Here is a 21,684-nt window from a genome sequence, read left to right on the forward strand (position 1 = left end):
ACCCTCATGTTGTGTACTTTGCACAATTCACTCAGTGCTCAAAGCAGTGGAACGTACTGATTACACGTTGGGGATAGACTGAAAAGGGATTCATTAGCTATCTTTGTATTGGAATAGATTTTTACTCATCTTTCAAATTGGACTTGACTAACATCTCCCTGGCCCCACCTGAAACAAAGATCTTTAAACTTTTTGGGGTGTTCAAAAATCTAAACCTGGATCCAGATCCAAACTAGCAAGTGAGCCTCCCTCCTTTCCCTGGGCTGGGCGAAAATTTCAGATCCAAAAATACCAGAACTTTAGGGAGTTCAAAAACTCGATCCAAATCTGCAATTTATGCCCATAATTATGCCCAAAAGTTGTAAAGGAGTTGGCTGAAGAGTTCTCTAGATCTTTGATGTTAATTGTTAATAATCTTGGAAAAATGGGAATATTTTAGATGACAGAGAAATTAATGTTATACAGATTAAAAATAAAATATGTGACCAAGGAAATTATAGACTGATACAAAACCTAGACAAAATAATGGAATGACTGATACCAAATTCCATTAATAAAAGAATGAGAGGATGCCAAACAATATGGTGTCAACAAATAGGTTAAACAAACTTGATATCATTCTTTGGCAAGATTACAAGTGTGGTTTATAAAGGTAACTGTGTTGAAATAATGTACCTGAATTTTTGTAAGGCATTTGGCTCAGTACTGTACAACATCCTTATTAAAAGTAGCATATAAAAATCAATATGGTCCTTATTAAGTGGATTTAAAACTAATAGTTCTCAAAATATAATTTTCAATGGAGAATCATTGAATAGGGATATTCCTGGTGAGGAATTGCACAGATTGCTTCTTAGCCAAAAGCTATTACATATTTTTTTTTCACTGACCTGGAAGAAAGTATAAAATCATGGCTGGTAAAATTGACGAGGCCAGGTCACTGATGCACAGCAGTCTGAACTGGTTGGGGAAACTGATATTTTAATACTACCAAGCATAGGATGGGAACACAGTGACTCTACATAGAATTTTGGGGCTATTGTAAATAACCAACTGAACATAAGTTCTAGTGCAATTCTGTGGCTAAAAAGACTAACACAATCCTTAGGTATGTAAACTAGGTAATATCAAGTCAGAGAAGGGATGTGATATTACCTAGTATACAGCACGGGTGAGATTTCAGTTCTAGTGTCCACATTTTAAAACAGTTATTGAAAAATTGGAGCGGGTTCAGAGAAGAGCTACAAGAATGATTCAAAGTCTGGAGACAGAAACACATGCACATGCCTAAACTGAATATCCATGTGACCTTATTGCTGTAACCTTTGCCTTTCCTTTCCCCATTCCCTCCCAACTGTTTGTCACTTCCCTGCTCCTTGTCAAAGATTTATAATGTGAACTCTTTGGGGTAGCGACTTTCTCCCTCTACTGAAAACCACCTAGAGCTTTGCTGAAAGCTCTAAAATAATAAATGAAAATAACCAAAATTATAGAGGTCAATGCTGACATCCACTATAAAAATAAAACCCAGGACCTGCACTAAGCCCCCTATTCAGCAAGCTGCTGAAGTACATGCTTAACTTTAAAAGCATGTGAATAATCCTATGGAAGAAGTCAATGCTAACAGGCATATATCGATAAGAAAGGGGTTAGGAAGAACTCTTTCCCCAATGCATAATATTGTCAGTTAGACACGTATGGGGTGTTACACCTTCCTCTGAAACATAAGGCATTGGCTGCTGTTGGAGATGAGACATGTCACTCAGGACCTGATTCAAAACCCATTGGAACCTTTCCATTGACTTCAGTGGGTTTGGATCAGAGCCTAGAGGGAGCATTGGTCTCTTGCAGTGTGACAGTTCTTACAGATTTCAGAGTAACAGCCGTGTTAGTCTGTGTTCGTAAAAAGAAAAAAGAAAAGGAGTACTTGTGGCACCTTAGAGACTAACCAGTTTATTTGAGCATGAGCTTTCGTGAGCTACAGCTCACTTCATCGGATGCATAGCATATTGTGGAAACTGCAGTTTCCACAATATGCTATGCATCCGATGAAGTGAGCTGTAGCTCACGAAAGCTCATGCTCAAATAAACTCCTTTAGTTCTTACAGAGAAAGGTGGGTAGCTGAATTCAGCTCTGTCCAAGGAAAAAGAACCACAACAAGTCTAATACCACAGAATTATATTTATGTTGTACATTTGTCTTCACATTGCAACATCCACATTGTTCATTTTGTGACAAGTATTTCTAATAATTTTGAATACATATTTACTGTATTATACATTTTACCAAGAGGCACTTCCAGTAATTCTGGCAAAAGGAGCTTCATTATAGTGTCTAACTTACAAAACAGTAAAAATAAATAATGTTTATCTAAAAGATTTTTTTCCTGTACAGAATCTATTTTGTACAAAACATTTATTCGCCATTAACTAAATCACTTAACAAATACTTGTGAAGGGAATATATTAAGTATTGCTACATGTCTTGAGTGCAAGATACTAGTGAAAGGAAAAGAATTAGTCTGTCTGTGAAAGATCATCACCTAAAAATACAAGGCCTTGTTCTTGAAGTGTTTAAAAAGGAGAAGTTTGGTTACAACAATATTGACAATATATAAATATAAATTAATGCATGTAGTACTTGGTGAAAAGAACACTGTGTTAAAAGTTGGCATGTACAAATCCTGCACAAAATGGCACTTTTCTGCATTGCCACTTCGGTTGGCAGTTCTTTTTAAAAATATTGCTGCGTAGGAATCCCCAAGATAACACCCACACACGTATCAAATATTACCTTATAAAAATAGGTTACCCCGTCAAGTGAAAACATTATGGATGGATTAATTTAAAATCACAGTTGTGATTCACTGAAAAACTTGCAGCCAGAATTGATTAGGGATTAGATTATACATCAAAAATGAATGATTCTTCAAGATGCTGAGGTCTGCACCTCACAAGGTAAGATCCAAAGTTATTAACCATCCCCCCAACGGACCAAACTTTTGCTCTTTTTGTAGCCAAATACCTCCATTGACTTCAAGGTGAGATTTGGGTGTACCAGGGTTTGTAGAATTTGGCCCCAAGCATAGCGAGGATCAAGCTATTTCAACTACATCATCCTTGCCAGAATTGTCATTCAGAAAATATTTTGACCTTGATGAGCTGATTTCACAATTACATTCACCAAGATTCAACTAATTCTGAAGAACATTTTATATTGAATGGGGTGGTTTGGGAGGGCATGTTTGGATGTGTGTGTATTATACAGAAGTAGCACTGGATTTCATTTATAGTCCAGGTGATGAAACCATATTGGAAAATGATCTCTTTAAGTCATTTTGAATGGTACTAGTTTCCAGTATTTTTGGTGATGCAAAAATTTAAAATTATATTTGTTTTAACATTAGTACTAGATATTTTTTCTATCAAAAATAAACTGCCATCCATCAGTGAAAATGTTATCAGTTAAGCAAACAAAGCTACAGTATGAATTACAATTTTAAAAATATGACTGTGAACTTAAGGTTCTTTTTTCCTCATGCAAACATTTTATATTGATTAAAAAAACAGGTTGCGTGTTTGAAGTAATGACCAAATATATATTAACAAAAATCAAAATATAAAAGTACCACTGACATTATATAACATTTACAAATGCTGTCTTTGATCTTTTAAGATACTAATCTGTAGTACTGTATTAATGTTAATAAATACTTAAAATTGAACCTTTGCTGTAATATAGATTTTAGTTATATGCTTCAGGATCAGACAGAAATCTTGAAAGGAGGAGGAGGGAAAGCATTAATAGATGGATGGGACTTTCAACCTAAAACTTTATGTACAAGTATGGCAAACCATTAACCACTTTCTCATTGTTTTTCACATTCCAGACATGGATTCATTTATACATGTTGGACAAAACTATTAGGGTTGGGGGAAAAACTCAACTATTTTCAATATATATTTAAAAGCAAACTGTAACTGTTAATTCACATTAAGTAATAGTTTGTGAGTGTTCATTGTCGTAAAGGAAGACATTGTTGAAGAATGGAACATTTAAGTCCATTTACTTCAGAGCAATACTAAGAACAAACCAAGTTAAGGTTGGCATAGAGTTGGACTGTTCTATCCTGAGATATTTCTCCAACTACTGTGTAGACACCCTACCTCTTCCAAATCCCTCAAATCATTTCTTTTGTCCATAGCCCCAGTCTCTGGCCCCATGCCACCTACAGCTACCAGGTGCAATGACAGCTTCCTTTCGAAGTTGAAACAGGTGGAAGTTAATGCATATGGCTTACTGTGACCACACAAGGACTTTTTGCTTATTTGATCTCAGCTGGATTTACTTTTTGAACCAAGAAACGAAAAGGCAACTACATTTACAAATGCACCTTAGCTTTGACTATTACAGAGTGCTTCATGTTTACTTTTATATCTGGATGTAGTTTTAAGACAAAACTGCTGTTGTTTCTCCCAGTTTGTTTTTTAAATGCAAAAATGCAATACTTTGTATGCAGCAAAATTTTCACCATTACCTAGATGCGGGTCTTGACGCCCACATACTGTAGATCATAAGAACCATTTCAGGTTGCTCGTGTAGCTTGGCAGAGATCAGTTCAACAGCTACCGCCCACCGTGCAATTTTCACACCATGAACATGCTGCTTTGTGAAGCATACATTGGGAATTGTGAAAACATAAATTACCCAGATCAGCTGTTTGAAAACATGGATTAAAATGGGCACCATATATTTTTTTTCCTCCCCTCATAGCGAGTAAAGGCTTATTTGACAAGAGACTTACATACTTAGTTCCAGTGTCTCTAAGTTACTTCGTAAAAAGTGGACAAGGAGACCACGGACAAGGTTGGTTGATTGCAACTATAATGGTCACCATTAAGACTGGCCAATTTTAGATACTAGAGATAAGTAGGCTTGGAAGGATTTGATTTTTATCAGTAAATGTCGGCAAACATTGATTTCACCTGTACACACACAAACTGATGAGAAAATATTTCTATTGATAATAAAAATGTACAGATCGGAAAGATAAGAAAAATGCTGCTTGAGAACTTACTAGAGTTTGATTTAAGGATATTTACTTTATGTATTTTGATGTATGATGTTAATTTGTGTTTTAACAGTTATAATACTTTAACATTTTGAATCTCGGTGTTACTGTCATTAAATAATTATTGCTTGATTTCCCCTATAACTTTACAAACTGAGAAAATTTAAATGGATAAAAATCTAAAAATATGCTTAAAAATAAACATCAATACTATAAATAAACAAACATCAATTTTTGCCAAGCTTAAGTATAAGAAATACCACAAACACAGTGGTAACCATCTCTATTTATCGAAGATAAATTGGCACATTTTTAAGGCTGACTACTGTACAAGGCCTATGATTATTTCAATTTATTTTCTTACGGAGGGATGGATACTGCCCAAAAAACACCAAAAAATGATATCTCCTCTTCCCCCCAACCCCGTCTCCTTCAGATTGCCTGGTTTTTTGACAAATGCTGCCAGCAAATCTGTAAAGAGTGATAACTCAGATGTCAAAAGGCTCCTACATTTGTGGGTTCATTACAAAAATGTAAAGGAGGATTACTCCTTCTAAGTTTGAGGGAGGGAGGGGGAAAAATCGTCTCTAGCGCATTTGTTGATGTTTGACTGGCTGTCAAACAGTACTACTTGAAACCCAATGCTTGATTCTCTCCAAAGGATTACTCCCTGTTTTGAATGAAAAGTAAAACCCAGCTGCATTGTATAAAGTCTATTTGGAACTTGACTAGGTTTCCTTTCTTTCCTAGGGGTTGCCAATTTAACAGTCTCCACCTATGTTTAAAATCCCATCAACTTTAGGACTAATTACGTCAATACTATGCTGCCAGCTGGGGGACACCCAAGTTTTCAGGCAAATATCCCAATCCAAGGCTGGAAAGACTGAATGACTCTTGGTGCTCAGCCCCTAGTTGCACTGTATAGACTGTTCTCTGCTGCAACAAAAAGGTACACGCTTGGCTGTAGATAAAACCATTTGCATGCCTTGGAGCCAATTTATTTTTCCATCAATGTATCATAAAAATGTTCAAGTAATTCTTGCCTCACATCACTCACACTTGAACAGAAACCTTTATGCTTAGTTACAGGACATATGTGCATCTCAACCCACCAATATGCACAGGGCAAAAAAATACTAGTAATATCCAGCCACCAAATTTATGCCAAAAATTGTCAAATGTCTCTTCTTCACTGGAGGGAAGGAAGCATAGTAGTTACCAACTGTCTTTTTGTTTTATCCCAGTGTAAACCAAACTTTACTGCATAGTTTCTATTTCATTGTTAATATCTAGGATGAATCAAAGCACAGTTGCATCTCAGCTTGCATCTTACTTTGTTACAAGAATGTAAAGTGTGGTATGAGTTGGCAAGCTGCCCTGTACTTTAATCTGGCTACTGACTCACTCACAGCCCGATTCTGCCAACCACATTCATGTTGACTAGCATCTTACTTCTCGAGCAGTCCTGGGGAAATCAGTGGCACTATATTCTTTGTCCACTGACGTCAATAACAAAGCTCTTATTGAAGTCAGTGGTGCAGGTTAAGGCCCTATTCAGAGTAAGGCAGGGCAAGCAATTACTATTTATACCTATTAATGGCTTCATTCATATTTTTGGGGCAAACTGAAAATCTTCACTCAATTTTTTATAAGGGTAAAAAATTTTTTAAAATGGACTAATGTGGCATAGGTTCTGAAGTCCCATTTTCAGAAGGTCACAAACACTTAGGGGCGTAAATCTCATTGAAAGTGAATGGGGCATAAGCGCCTAAGTCACTTTTGAAAATGGGCTTTGGGGTCAGGTTTTCAAAGGTATTTAGGCACCCAAAGATGCAAACAAGCATCTTGCGGGATTTTCAAAAGAGCCTAAATGAGATAGATGCCTGTTTTCCACTGAAATTGATGAGAGTTCGGCACCTAATCTGCTTATGTGCCTTTGAAAATCTTATTAGATGCCTAAATACCTTTGAAATTCTGGCTATTAAGCTTCTAAGCCACTTGGACACTTCTGAAAATTGCTACCTTAAGCCCTTAGTTGGGCAAAATTCCCAATGAACCACCGAAATGATGCAGTCTCAGGATTTTGTCCATTGATGACAATGAGAATTTCTTCTGAGTAAGGACTACGGCATTTATTTTTTATATTTTAACAAATGCATTCACAAAAAATATATCCTCACTGGGAACGAGCTATTCTCAGAAGATGAAATTCACCCCTAAGAGGGCAAGCACAATGCCTATACTCCACTTAAGTGCTCAAAAGTGGGCTTTGGGGGTACACTGAGACTTCCAAAGATTTCTGCAAAGAGTGAATCTCACCCACAGAAAAGAGAGATTTGAACTCTTTTCAAGAGCACATTGGAATCCCTGATTGCCACTGGATTTCCATCACCTGAAAAATCTAACACTGGTTTTGCATCAAGGGCAGCAGCTGATTTTCCAAGAGATGTGGCAATAGGTGTTTTGCATATTGGATCCAAACTTTTAGTGTGCGGTCAAGTTCCCACTAGGATTAGACCTAGATTATGATCATCTGGGCACAATCAGAATGGTTATTTCTAGAGATGGGAAGGTTTTGGTTCAAAGTCGGGATGATTTCAGTGTAGGTACCATTCAAACAGAAAGATAAATAGTTCTGGGTTTTTTATCTAATCTCTATTTTCTGTGTGTTGGGGAGGAATACAAAATACATGTCTGCTGACCCACAAACCAGATTTAAAATCAGTAAGGATGAACCAGCAGCAACTGGCTGGATAGCATAACCAGAAGATGGAGAAAAGAAAGGCTTGCCATGTAATTCATACAAGGCCATTCAGTGTACTTCTCTTCACAATGGTGGCTGCCCAGACTGCTAAATCAGTTAGTGATTACAATGGAGAAAACAAATTTAACAAGGGAATGAGGGTTCTGATTTAATATTGGAAGTCATAACCTATTCTCACTCTCTTTTTAACAAGAATGTAGAATTTGAGACATGGCCTGCCTCCCCCAAAGTATGGAATTCCATAAGAATGTAATTTTTAATTACTATTTCTACTGAGAAACATTCTTGAAAAGGTCTTTGGTTTCCTCAGTATTAAACAAATAATTTGTATACTGTACATACTGGAATCTCATATCAACACTTTAAACATTCATTGATATTCTACCTGAAAACTGAACACTGCTGATGCAATGCAATTTACTTGGTTTTGTTTCAAAGTTATTGCCCAGGCTGTGGTTTATCTGGATTTCAGAACACCAAAGGGCTGTAGAAAGTAGGAAATCAAAATGGCCTGGCCTTCAAAAGGGCTGCTGAAACTTCTGGTTGAAAGTTTTGGTTCTTCCCTCTCTTTTGGGCCAAGACCAGGACATAAATCCCTGGATAATCAACTATTTGCTTTGTTATCTACTATAAACGAAAGCAAAACTGTATGCACACACTAATACAAGCCTACTTTTTACTGGTAAAACATGCCTGGGAAGTTTCCTGATAACAATTTCTAGGTGGAAACACAATTCCAAAGACAATGGGTAAGATTTATAAGTGGGACGCTGCCTACTAAAGTCGGGTTCTGCTAGTAGCAAAGTGGCATGCAAGAATGTCACCTGGTTTGTTACTAGATGCAGCTGGTGTTTTACTAATACCTACGAATTCTGCACATCACCACAGATAGCAAGTTATCAGGTTACCCAGCCCCAGCTTTCACTAGTATTGCCTCCTGCTCTACAGTTTGGATAATGTTCACCATTCCTGTTCTAAGCCTGCCAGCAATTCCTTCATTTAAAAAGACCTGAGTATGTCTAACTGCACCCACAAATAGGCTTGTGTAGTAATGTAGTAATTTGTAACAGCCTCACTGGCACTACAGGAAGTAAGCTCAATGAACTGGAAACAGACTTTAATATTGCTGAGTAGCAACCAGAATGATGACACCTCAGGATATAACTTAAAGTTCTCCTCTAGGTACATTTTAAAGGACCCTTTTTCAGAGGCCCAGTTCTGCACTCTTGCTTGGGTGAGTAGCCCATACTTATACAAGGAATCCAACAGGATTATGTGCAGGAGTAAAAAGATTTGCAGAATTCAGGCTTGTATTTGGAATGCCTCCCCTCTTTATTATAACAGCTGTACAATTTATTAGTACCTTTGAAGCCTGGCTTTTGTTTTCACCAAGGTGGTTTTTTTTTATCATTGGTATTTTTAAAAAAGTAAATTCCAACTCTGATCATTGTGCACTTAAAACCATAGGTTTTCATCATCAGTTGGGATGTGAAATTCTAGTGTCTGTGAGTTTGATTTTTATTAAGTAATATTAAAGGACATGTTAAATGCTGTGAGAAAGCTCTTCAACCTGGTATATAATTGGTGCAAAAATATTAAGTGATAGACACAGGTGACTGAATGGACTTCGAAACAGTGCAAGCTTGAATTGTTGGAGACCTGCTGGTGCTTCGGAGAAAACTTTGAGAGGCATTCCATTTTGTTTTGGAAGAATTATGCTTTTGAATTATGAATTTCCCTTACTTAAAAAAAATGAAATCATGATCTTTGATTTTTTAGCATTAATCAACTCTTTCTATTGATGTTTCCACCTGAAGTCATGCTCTATAATCATGCTGTCACTAACAGTGGAGTGTGTCTTCCTACCATTTGAAGGGGGAAGGAAAGATAAAGAGAAGATGAACCCACAAGAAACAAAGAGACCCGAACTGCAGACTGAATTGGAGAAAAATACAGAAGTGATAACACATATGCAGACTGGTTTAGAAACAGAATGTTCTCTGTTATTTCCCAAGAAGTACTAATGAGTCAATAAAATACTGTGAAGAGGTGGTAAATACAAGGGGGTGAGCAATGGAGAGATCAGAGACTTAAGTTAAAACAGAATGGGGCTGCTACTGAAACCTTTACTTACGTGAGTATTTCTTATTCATCCAAGCAGCCCTCCTCAAGCTCTGTTGAAGAATAAGGTCTGCAGGCTCAGATTTTACAATGCCATACATCATTCGTCCACCTTTGTTGGGAGATCATGAACTCAGATTCTTTTTTGGAGACCAAAAGATTTCTGGTAAATCCTTAATTACCAAGGTAATGGCTGAGGCTACCAGCCCAAAACAACAAACATTAATATGTCAGTGTCTTGCTCCTGTAGACCAGTGGCTTCCCATAACTACTCAACTACTCAAAACCTTATTTGATGGGCTTGGAAATGGCTACACTGTATAAAAATGGTTTGTTTTTAAAAAAATTACCTTTACAAAAACATTTCCCTTTCCCCCCCTTTTTCTTAAAGATTTCATTATCTACAGGAACCCATAAAAATTTCTCCATATTTACATCTAGATAACTAATCATTGACAAATATAATATCATGAAATAAAATATTGAAAGTGAATATCAACCTTTTAAATAGACGTTTGGCTCACAGCTTAAACGACAGAGAAACAAACAAAAAATGATCTGCTCTACTACAGGCCTGATCTCCCCCCTCCCCCCCAGCGTAAACATAAAGTAGTATGGATGGAGTACGCTGCATCTAAGCAGAATGTCAGCTGCAAACTGCTCCCATTCAGCACCCTGTGCTGAAAAACGGCACTCTCTGAAGCTGGTGTGGGTGGCTGCTGAGGCATACAAGCATCTAGCAAACATGGACAAGCAGCTGTTTCCTCACCCCACTCTTCTGTGGGAGCATCACAAAGACTTTGCCTTTTGAGCCCAAGGAACTGCATGGCTTCACATATCCCCTCCTGCGGCACTTGAAAGATGACAATTTAGCTTCATTTTACAATGTGTTTGGCCACTGACACACGGAAATGTAAGGCTGGGGGAGGGAGGAAGCGACAGTGTGTGATTAATTTCCAAGCATGCATGGTGTCTCTCTCTCTCTCTCTCACACACACAGTGCTCCCTGAAACCACTAACTCATTCAAAGGCACAGTTTCTTTAACGAGGAGTAACAAAGTGTGCCCTATAATAACCCGCACTTTGGGTACGATGGATTCCAAGCACATTCCTTTCACTGGCAGTCTGGAAAGTGCCAACGTGGCAGGTGGTTAGGAGTTCAGTCACAGGGTGCTGTCAAGTGGTGCCAGGTCAGCAGTGAGAGTTGCAAAGCTTCTGATGAAAGACAGTGGTGCAACCAGGCTGCAAAAGGAGGCTTCACTGGCCACTGAAAATGCAGAGCTCCTTACGAAGGGCTCCACTTTCCACACCAACCCAAATTTCCTAGGATTGGGGCCTTGTGTTTGTTCACAAGCCATGTGCTAAACCTAGTCTGATAAAAACTCAAACTACATTACATTATAGTACATCCAGTCAAATACACACAAGCGCGCGCGCCCTCTTCTCCCCCACATATATGTTAGCAGGATGTATTAACATTCTGAGAAAGCTTTGGAACTTTTATCCCTCAGCTTTAAGAGCAAAATCTACTTAACTGGTACCTTACAGTTAACTGCAAATGTGCTTTAGGAGCAGCATTTCCTTGGACAACTTTCTTCTGTAATATCACAGTGACCATAATATATCGTTACATGTATTTTGCTGAAGTGTGCAGGCAATGACCAGCTATGTATATAATTCCACCCTCCCCTTGCCCCTTTAAGAAAGTCTATAAAAGCCAGTGTTGCAGTGCGAAAGCTTCTTGAGCATAGGAGTTTAAACAATGTACCTCACCATACAAAGGAAAGAGAAACAAATCAAACTGCTGTAGGCGCATTATCCCATATTTCTACAGTGTTGTGTCTAAATGTTGTGCTGGCTTGAAAAGGAGTCTGTGCACAAGTCAATCTGTCTTAAAATACTGTTGAAAATATTGTCATTGGTTCAGTTCTATAGCTGTGTCCTCCTCCTCCTCCCCTTTGGGTTTCCCTTTCTCCTCCTCCTCTTCCCTGATGGCCTGAATTTGTTCCGAGGATTGGTGCAGCGTGGATTGTTCTAGACCTTGCTTTTCTGTCCCAGCTATCCTTTCCTCATCTTCAATTACTTTCTTCCACATTTTATGGTTCTGAAGCAGATGCTGAGTAATCTGGCAGTAGATTTTCCTCCGCTTGAACTTTTTCTTTCCTGTAAAATATTAGACCGAATTACTGTATTGTTTTCTTGGGAGGGAAGAGAGAGAAGGGGGTGACGGTGGGATGGACAGAGCAAGAGTCATGATATATGGAATCAAGGGTCCATCTTAATTAAAAGTTGTTTATTTTTTAAAAAAGTACAACTACAGGGAAAAAAAACCAAGGCAACTTTGAGTCCCAGCTTTGTGTCCTTTGTTTACCAAGGAGCACACCCTGTCCAGGACACTGTACAGCACACAAAGACATCTAGTGGCTCAATTATATACTGCCAGTAAAAATATTACAAAGTGCACGTCTCTCCCCTGACTCATTTGGGCATGCTATGTGCTCTTTTTGACAGCAAATGTGGCCAGCTTCAGGCTGACCGATTTAAGACCCGTCACCACTCTATGAAATATTTCTTTTCTTTACGTATTACCTATGCGCTGAAAGGAACTATGGGAGGGGAGAAGGCAAGTAATGAATGTTCTATACATTAGTCAACAAAATAGCACCTATGATCCCTTCCTCTTAAAGATCTGCTCTACCCGTTACCTTGCTATTGCAATGGGCTTGAGCTCCACTGATGCAGCAAGTGAAAAATCCAAATCTAGGTTTCACACAATGTAGTGCAGCATTGCTATAGTTATGACAATTGAGTTTGGACAGTTGAGAAGTGAAGTCCTATGGCAAATAATATCACAGCCTTGGAGTTTTCTTCTTTCTAGTTTTGAGGCATCAAGCTGCTATTATACTACAAACTATATTTGCCACTTCCCATCATCAGAGTCACTTGCACCACAAACTTTTTCCTGCCCTGGGTGACAGCCCATGATTGTAGACAGTCCTGTAGTCTGATGGTGAGAGAGTTGTGATAGATAAAATTCCGTTCAACACAAAGCCTGAAGGTTTCCACCAACCGTGAAGAATGGCACTGGCAGCTATAGAACTTAAATAATAAACCACTTCAGGCATTCTACTGAAAAAAAAAATATAGAGTGACGTACAGGAATGTTTTGTACCAAATAAATTTGCGTAAATGAGAGTTTGCAGGTGGCCTAAAGCATGTCTGTGTCGGGAGCCAAAATGTTGAGTCTTTGAAGCTTTTGAAATGGAAACAAAGAGCTTTTCACTGCAGCACAGCCCAAATCCAGCTCAATCCTTCATTAAAAAGCTCTTGGTTCCCTGTAGGAAACTTTCAGGTTTAATAAAATAAGAAACCTCTATACCACCAATACACCATATTAGAACATTCTATCCCAGGTTTCCTGTGACCCCAAATCTTGCAGCTCTCAGCAGAGATCATAAAGCATTTGTTATGACTTGAGATTTTGTTTGAACCTAATAAGGATTGATTCAGTTTAACTTTTAAATTCACAACGGGACTTGTTGGAAGTTACCTGTTCAGATATAACAAAATATTTCTTGTTTCTAAGCTACATCAATTGTTTGCAGGTCAGACAATACACTAGTTAATTTTATTAAAGACCAATTATCTAAAACAGTCTAATGAATTACCTTGACTACAATGAAAGGCCTTCTACAATAATTTCCCCTTTCCATCTTCTCAAAGGTATTTCACTTAGAGTTGTCCTGAATGTGGTAAAAAAAAATTCTCTCTCTAAGTATTTGACATATATGGGCAAATCAGATGCAGAAATCCCTTTGATAACAGGAGATCTCCTTTGTGTTGTGCTGAAAGAGCCTGGAATATTCAAAATGACACTGAAAACAGATCTAAATACCTGACCAATGTTTGTAATCTTGTAAATGGATATATCAGTGTAGAGAATGTTGAAGAGATACCTACCCTAGATTTAGACTTTTCAGGGATTAAAGATGAGGAACTGATGTGTCAAAAGAGGAGATGATGGAACAAACTGGTATGTTGAAGTACACCAAGCTACAGGCCCAGACAGTATAACACCTTAGATTGCTTACGGAATTTAAAATTACTGTTAAAAAATATGTAATCTGTCACTGAAATCAGCAACTACACCAGAGGATGGAATGGTAGCAGATGCAGTAGACATCTTTATTTTAAAAAGGCATTTTGAATGGCCCAGGCTATGAAGCATCATTTCAGTGTCAGTAAAACTGGATGAGATGATAATTAAAACAGAATTCTTGTAAAACTCCTGGATGAACATAGCAAATGCATATGGCCTTCATGAAGGAAAATTGTGTCTCTTTAATCTGTCATAGTTTTTTAAGCATGCCAGCAAAATAGAGACTAAAGGAAAACTGGTAGGAAGAATTTATTTGTACCTTCAAAAAGCCTTTGAATAGCTCCTCCCAAGAGTCTACAAAGGAAACTAACTAGCCACCTGGTGAGAGGTAAAATACTGTCATGTTATAGAAATTAAGTGAGAAAACAAAAAGTAAGAATAAATGGGTATTTTTCAATATGGCAAAAGGTTAGCAGCATCCCATTATTTTGTATCAGGACCAGTATTGTTTAATACATTTATCAATAATCTGAAAAAGTGAGTGAAACAGGGATGTGACAATTTGCAGATGACACAAAATTATTAACGATAATCAAGAGTACAGAAGATAATGAGGAACTTCAGAGAGATCTAACAATTCTAGCAAGATGGGAAGCATGATAGCAGATGAATGTGAATCGCTTGCTCTACTGACCTCTTCTCATAAAAGAACAAAGTGATATTCAATGGAAGTGAAAGACAACAAAATTAATATACAATACATTAAGACACAATACATAATTAACCTGTGTAACTTAATGCCATGTGATGTCATTGAGGCCAAGAGAGCAACAGAATTCCAAAAAAGGTCTAGACAATTTCATGGATAATGACAATACCCACAGTCACATTAATTAGGATTATTTTTTAATAAATGTAACAGATATAAAGTGTAATGCTCTAGGGCATAAGTGACTCACTAACTGAAGAAACTTCCCCTCTCATCAGATAATTCCATAACTGTCAATCTTCTGCTGAAAAAGAAGAGGGCTGTGTATGCTCAAAAGTTTTTCTCACCAACAGAAGTTGGTCCAAAAAAGATATTACTCACCCACCGTCTCTCTCTAATATCCTAGGACACACACAGCTACAACAATACTGCAAACAATCTTCGCTGTAGCACATGGTACTGACCACTACTAAAACAGGATACTACACTCCCAGCCCACCTGTCTGGCCAGTAGGGCAATTCCTATATGTTCATATGAACATAATGCATTTATGAAAAGGACTCAAAGTGAATGAGAACAGTGGTTTACTAGTTACAAGTTACGGCATCACTCGTGTGGTTGAAGAGGCCGTATGATTTAGTAGATAGAATTCTGGACTGGAAGTCAGAAGACCCTGGTTCTATTCTGAGCTCTGATATTGACTTTCTTTCTCTTTGACCTTAAACAAGTCCTTAAACCTCCCACATCATAAGTTCTGCATATACAAAATGGGAATGATACTGACCCTGCTTTGTGAAGAACTTTGAGATTCTTAGGTGACAAGCCCTATACAAGTAGTAAATATTACTAATATTGTACTAGAACTCTGATGGCTTCCTCTTCCTCTCCTAGATCCAGTCCTCCTTCCTAGTAAAAAGTTGAGTTGGAGAACTGGGGAAGGCTCAGATTGGATGCCAAAAAGGGAAGCGAAACAGAAGGAAAAGGAACACCAATAAAATGGGAAAAGAAAATGCAGAACGGGGAGGAACAGAAAAGAGGTGGTGTAATGAGGCAGAGTGGTCTGCCTCCAGTACAGAGGGGGTTAAGTCCCCCGGTGGGTGCAGCTAACCCCACCCCACCCCCCTCCACAGGAAGTGCAGGGGTGGGCAGGAAGTATAAGAACAGGGCCCTGCAGGTCAGTTGGGCTGGACCAGGGAAGGAGGCAGACCTCTCTCCCAGGGAGCTGAGCCCTCAGTCAAGCCCATGACTGGGAGCAGAAAGAAAAGGCAAACCACTTCCCCAGGAGACAGAAGGCCAAGGGAGAGACTGGAGGAAGGGCCACCTGACCACGAGACTGAGAACCAGATCCCAGCGGTGACAAAGCAGCACCAGCAGCAACTGGTAGGAAGTAGCCCAGGGAAACAAGACTTTGATACGGCTGTGCTGCCAGGATGCAAGGCAGTGATCACATGTTTCTTTGATGACCCTGTGGCAGGATCTCCCACCACTTCTAGTGCCCTGGGCTGGAACCTGGTGGACTAGGGTGGACCTGGGTCCCCCTAGCCCCCAACCCCATACGCGGGACTGGTTGTGCGCTAACCTTTAGGCCAGAAAGTAGTCAATGGAGACTGTTTAATTGCTCAGCTATAATTGCTGAGATCTAGCTGGTTGCTACTTGCCCCAGCCAGGAGGCTGAAGCCATAGACTGTTAATTGCTCAGCTCGCACTCACAGGGTTTGAGCCACAGAATATTGCTGTTCACTCCTGCCAGCTGACTGGTAGTTGGCTCAATCCTCTTTCAGAGGTTTGAATTGTTATTTGGGTGAGTACGCAGCCATAAGGCAGGCTACCTGACAATATGTACAGTGGGCCTATCGACTCCCTGATGCCTCTGGAGGGGGCGCCCTGACCCTGAGAGAGGCAGGAAGGCTAAAGGTGGTAAGGGCTGAGATGCTGGATTAATTTAAAGGGAAACTGCCAAGAGACGTAGGCTACAAATTAACTTATCTCTTCAAACCATTTTTTCACAGGGTCCTCCACGCCCCCTTGTAGACTACCAAAGCTTCCTCCCAACAGGCCAATCACTGCTACAATCATGCTTTCAGCAGAGGACTGGATGGGTTTTAGAGTCTATCAATATTACTTATGGATTGGCCAGAGGTTTGAGGGTCACGAAAAATTCCTTGGAGCTGATACAAACCCAAATCTCTTACATGTCAATGCACAGCACTACCACAAATACAGCAAACTGGACCCCCTTCCACAAGTAGGTGTGTTCTCAAATATTTCCACCATTAAAAAAATATTTATATTGTGGTAGCATCTACAGGTCCCAATCAGGGAACTGGGGCCTATCGTACCAAGCACTGTACAAAAAACATATCAAAAAGATGAAGATCTTGTCACACCCACACCTTCCATTGGAGAAAAAATTATAGTCCTTTAAAAACCATCCATGAAACAGTCTAAAAATTGCAGATGCAGGACAGGCAACCTAACGACCTACTAGAAGCGTTGTCTGTGAAGTCTTTAGAAGCTTCTCCACTCTCAAAATGTGTGGCTACCTGTTAAACCACTTAGGGGACAGTTCAGCTAGTCCAGTTCCAGAGAAATTCAGGTTATGGCTGACCAGGAGAAACTCTTTAAGCTTTCATACAGGGGATCGTTAACTTTTGCTGAAGGGTAGCCCATGAAATGAAATCAGCCCCACTGAAAGATATAGAGTGCAAACAACATACTTGACTCGGAATTTTCACACGTTTCCATTTCTGCTGTTTCTTCCTCTTCCTGCTCATCAGTATCTCCCGACTCATCGCTATCTTCCACCCATTTCCCTGGCATCAGCCCTGCTGAGTCATAGGAATTACATAGTGGACCCACAATGTGGGAAATGAAGGATTCCTGAAGGTGTGCTAACTGGGGTGCTGAGCGATCCATGAAAGGACTTATAGGAAGGCCAAGGCTCGCCTCTTCATCACCCTAGAGATGACAAAAATTTGTTACTTCTGTGTGATACATTAATTACATAGATATGGGGGGAGAAAGTGGAGGGAAGCAACAAAGGCAATTACAAACATTAGAAGAAAAATATTCTGCTGTGGAGCCATCTCCTTTCACCATTTCACTTTTTATAGCAGACCAGCACGAAAAGGTAGCATGGCATCAATTCAGCCTTCATATAAAAACTACTATACACCATTCTGGAGCTCAAACACAAGAATAATCTGCTATAAAGAATATCCTGAATTTACAAAGCATGCTGTATGAGGACTTCCTAAAGTAATGCCCACCTTCCAGTCCTGTAGTTTACATTGCCATCTTGGAAGCTTGAAAATAAAATCACCTTTCTCCATACTGTTTTTTCCCCCGCGTCATGTATGCAAATCATTTGTGATTTTTATCATCATTATTAGCTTGTTAGCAACTAGCCACCTTATTCACAAGGGGACAGGATTTACCTTTTCAGAGCAAGGGTTGGCTTGTCAAACTAATTTTCTTATGAATTTTGCCTTTCTTTCATTATAATAAGCTGGGTGACTCTACTTTTGTGTTTCTTTGACCTGCCGAGCTTCAGGCCATAGTCACTCATTTCCTTGGGAATGTTGTAATGAATGTGCCAATGTAGGATCATTCAAAAATGCAAGATCCTCCGCACATGTCCCTTTGCTACATTTCTTTTGGGGGAGCGAAAGGGGGGGGAGAGAAAGAGAGGAGGCCCCCCCCCTCCGGTGCTCTGATGGAAGAGTTAGTTTTCTAGCAAGATCCATTGTATGAGCCAAACACTCAAGTTCTTTTTCAGTCATCCCTAGTGCAGCAAAATTCCTTTACTATAGGATTTGGTCCTATAATAAAAGAATAATTGATAATGCATGTGACTTGTTATGCACACTGATGTGACTAGACAGCGGAGACCTACATTTGAGAAATAATCAGTTCATGAACATTATTGAAGATTCACAGTCAATTTCTAAGACATTATATCCATGTTGAATTTATTTCTAGGTGCCTAGTTTCTCTGAGAATCCAAGATATGGTTAACTGAATCATCTCCCTTTTGAGAAAAGGGAAACACAGAGAGTAAACAGTTAAACTTTGATGAATGCCTCACTTCCAGCTTTTCTGCATTTCCTAACAAGGTACACATAGTTCAGTGCTCAGCTATCAAATATTTGATCTCCCCACTCCCATCATTATCTCAAAACCAAAGTGTGTGCACATTCCTGAGATAACAAGTGGATTAACCAGAGATGGCAGTTCTCTCTCCTTCACAGCATGACATCTCAGATTTCATGTGAAGAAGTTGTCAATGGTGGGAAGAAAGTCAACTGATGAAAAGTTTAACATGTAATTCTTTCAAGCTTGATTATGAGCTTGATTTACAGCTGGAAACAACACACGTCTAACTGGTCTTTCTTTAAATATCAACATTGAGCACATGGAGAAAACCTATTAAACATACTGCAACCATATTGTGTGTGTTTTTCTAAATTTAAATACAATTACTTTTTGATAACACTTAGAATTTGTACAGAGATGTAATTCTTCAAAGCCTGGGACACTTCTGTTTTTTAATGGAGAGGAGTGCTGTCAAGAATGGCTCCCAATTTTCATGGCATATGCTGAACTACATTGTACATTTGCAATCCATTTTTCTAGCAAACCTACTTTGGGGAGACTGGTGTATCCCTTATAATTCTTCCTTTCAAAAATGACAGGTTTCAGAGTAGTAGCCGTGTGAGTCTGTATTCGCAAAAAGAAAAGGAGGACTTGTGGCACCTTAGAGACTAACCAATTTATTTGAGCATAAGCTTTCGCGAGCTACAGCTCACTTCATCGGATGCATTCAGTGGAAAATACAGTGAGGAGATTTATATACATAGAGAACATGAAACAATGGGTGTTACCATACACACTGTAACGAGAGTGATCACTTAAGGTGAGCTATTACCAGCAGGAGAGTGGGGGGTGGGGGGGAACCTTTTGTATTGATAATCGAGGTGGGCCATTTCCAGCAGTTGACAAGAACGTCTGAGGAACAGTGGGGGGTGGGAGGGAAATAAACATGGGGAAATAGTTTTACTTTGTGTAATGACCCATCCACTCCCAGTCTCTATTCAATCCCAAGTTAATTGTATCTAGTTTGCAAATTAATTCCAATTCAGCAGTCTCTCGTTGGAGTCTGTTTTTGAAGTTTTTTTGTTGAAGAATTGCAACTTTTAGGTCTGTAATTGAGTGACCAGAGAGATTGAAGTGTTCTCCGACTGGTTTTTGAATGTTATAATTCTTGACATCTGATTTGTGTCCATTTATTCTTTTACGTAGAGACTGTCCAGTCTGACCAATGTACATGGCAGAGGGGCATTGCTGGCACATGATGGCATATATCACATTGGTAGATGTGCAGGTGAACGAGCCTCTGATAGTGTGGTTGATGTGATTAGGCCCTATGAGGGTGTCCCCTGAATAGATATGTGGACACAGTTGGCAACGGGCTTTGTTGCAAGGATAGGTTCCTGGGTTAGTGGTTCTGTTGTGTGGTGTGTGGTTGCTGGTGAGTATTTGCTTCAGGGTGGGGGGCTGTCTGTAAGCAAGGACTGGCCTGTCTCCCAAGATCTGTGAGAGTGATTGGTCGCCCTTCAGAATAGGTTGCAGATCCTTCCTCAGCTCTCATCCCCTAACGCCCCTACTCTACTTGCGCTACATTGATGACATCTTTATCATCTGTACCCATGGAAAAGAAGCCCTTGAGGAATTCCACCATGATTTCAACAATTTCCATCCCACCATCAACCTCAGCCTGGTCCAGTCCACACAAGAGATCCACTTCCTGGACACTACGGTGCTAATAAGTGACGGTCACATAAACACCACCCTATACCGGAAACCTACTGACAGCTATTCCTACCTACATGCCTCCAGCTTTCACCCTGACCACACCACACGATCCATTGTCTACAGCCAAGCTCTACGATACAACCACATTTGCTCCAACCCCTCAGACAGAGACAAACACCTACAAGATCTCTATCAAGCGTTCTTACAACTACAACTACAATACCCACCTGCGGAAGTGAAGAAACAGACTGACAGAGCCCGAAGAGTTCCCAGAAGTCACCTACTACAGGACAGGCCTAACAAAGAAAATAACAGAACGCCACTAGCCATCACCTTCAGCCCCCAACTAAAACCTCTCCAACGCATCATCAAGGATCTACAACCTATCCTGAAGGAAGACCCATCACTCTCACAGATCTTGGGAGACAGGCCAGTCCTTGCTTACAGACAGCCCCCAACCTGAAGCAAATACTCACCAGCACCCACACACCAAACAACAGAACCACTAACCCAGGAACCTATCCTTGCAACAAAGCCCGTTGCCAACTGTGTCTACATATCTATTAGGGGACACCATCATAAGGCCTAATCACATCAACCACACTATCAGAGGCTCGTTCACCTGCACATCCACCAATGTGATATATGCCATCATGTGTCAGCAATGCCCCTCTGCCATGTACATTGGCCAAACTGGACAGTCTCTACATAAAAGAATAAATGGACACAAATCAGACGTCAAGAATTATAACATTCAAAAACCAGTTGGAGAACACTTCAAACTCTTTGGTCACTCGATTACAGACCTAAAGGTGGCAATTCTTCAAGAAAAAAACTTCAAAAACAGACTCCAACGAGAGACTGCTGAATTGGAATTAATTTGCAAACTGGATACAATTAACTTGGGATTGAATAGAGACGGGGAGTGGATGGGTCATTACACAAAGTAAAACTATTTCCCCATGTTTATTTCCCTCCCACCCCCCACTGTTCCTCAGACGTTCTTGTCAACTGCTGGAAATGGCCCACCTCGATTATCAATACAAAAGGTTCCCCCCCACCCCCCACTCTCCTGCTGGTAATAGCTCACCTTAAGTGATCACT

The 21,684-nt window shown here is 39.6% G+C and overlaps 1 protein-coding gene across 1 annotated transcript in view; it reads right to left on the reverse strand.

Annotated features, from left to right (window-relative positions):
• Positions 1-2,176: 2,176 nt before the first annotated feature.
• The window catches only part of PDE3A (phosphodiesterase 3A), a 360,917-nt gene continuing 341,409 nt past the window's right edge, over positions 2,177-21,684 (reverse strand). Inside the window, exons 15-16 of the mRNA XM_074938035.1 lie at positions 17,484-17,724; positions 2,177-12,120 (exon numbers count right to left, since the gene is read on the reverse strand). Of these exons, the coding sequence (XP_074794136.1) occupies positions 11,873-12,120; positions 17,484-17,724 (489 nt within the window). The 3' untranslated portion in view covers positions 2,177-11,872. The remainder of the gene's footprint in view (positions 12,121-17,483; positions 17,725-21,684) is intronic.

Source organism: Natator depressus, chromosome 1, assembly GCF_965152275.1.
Source record: "Natator depressus isolate rNatDep1 chromosome 1, rNatDep2.hap1, whole genome shotgun sequence".
NCBI classification, from domain to species: domain Eukaryota; kingdom Metazoa; phylum Chordata; order Testudines; family Cheloniidae; genus Natator; species Natator depressus.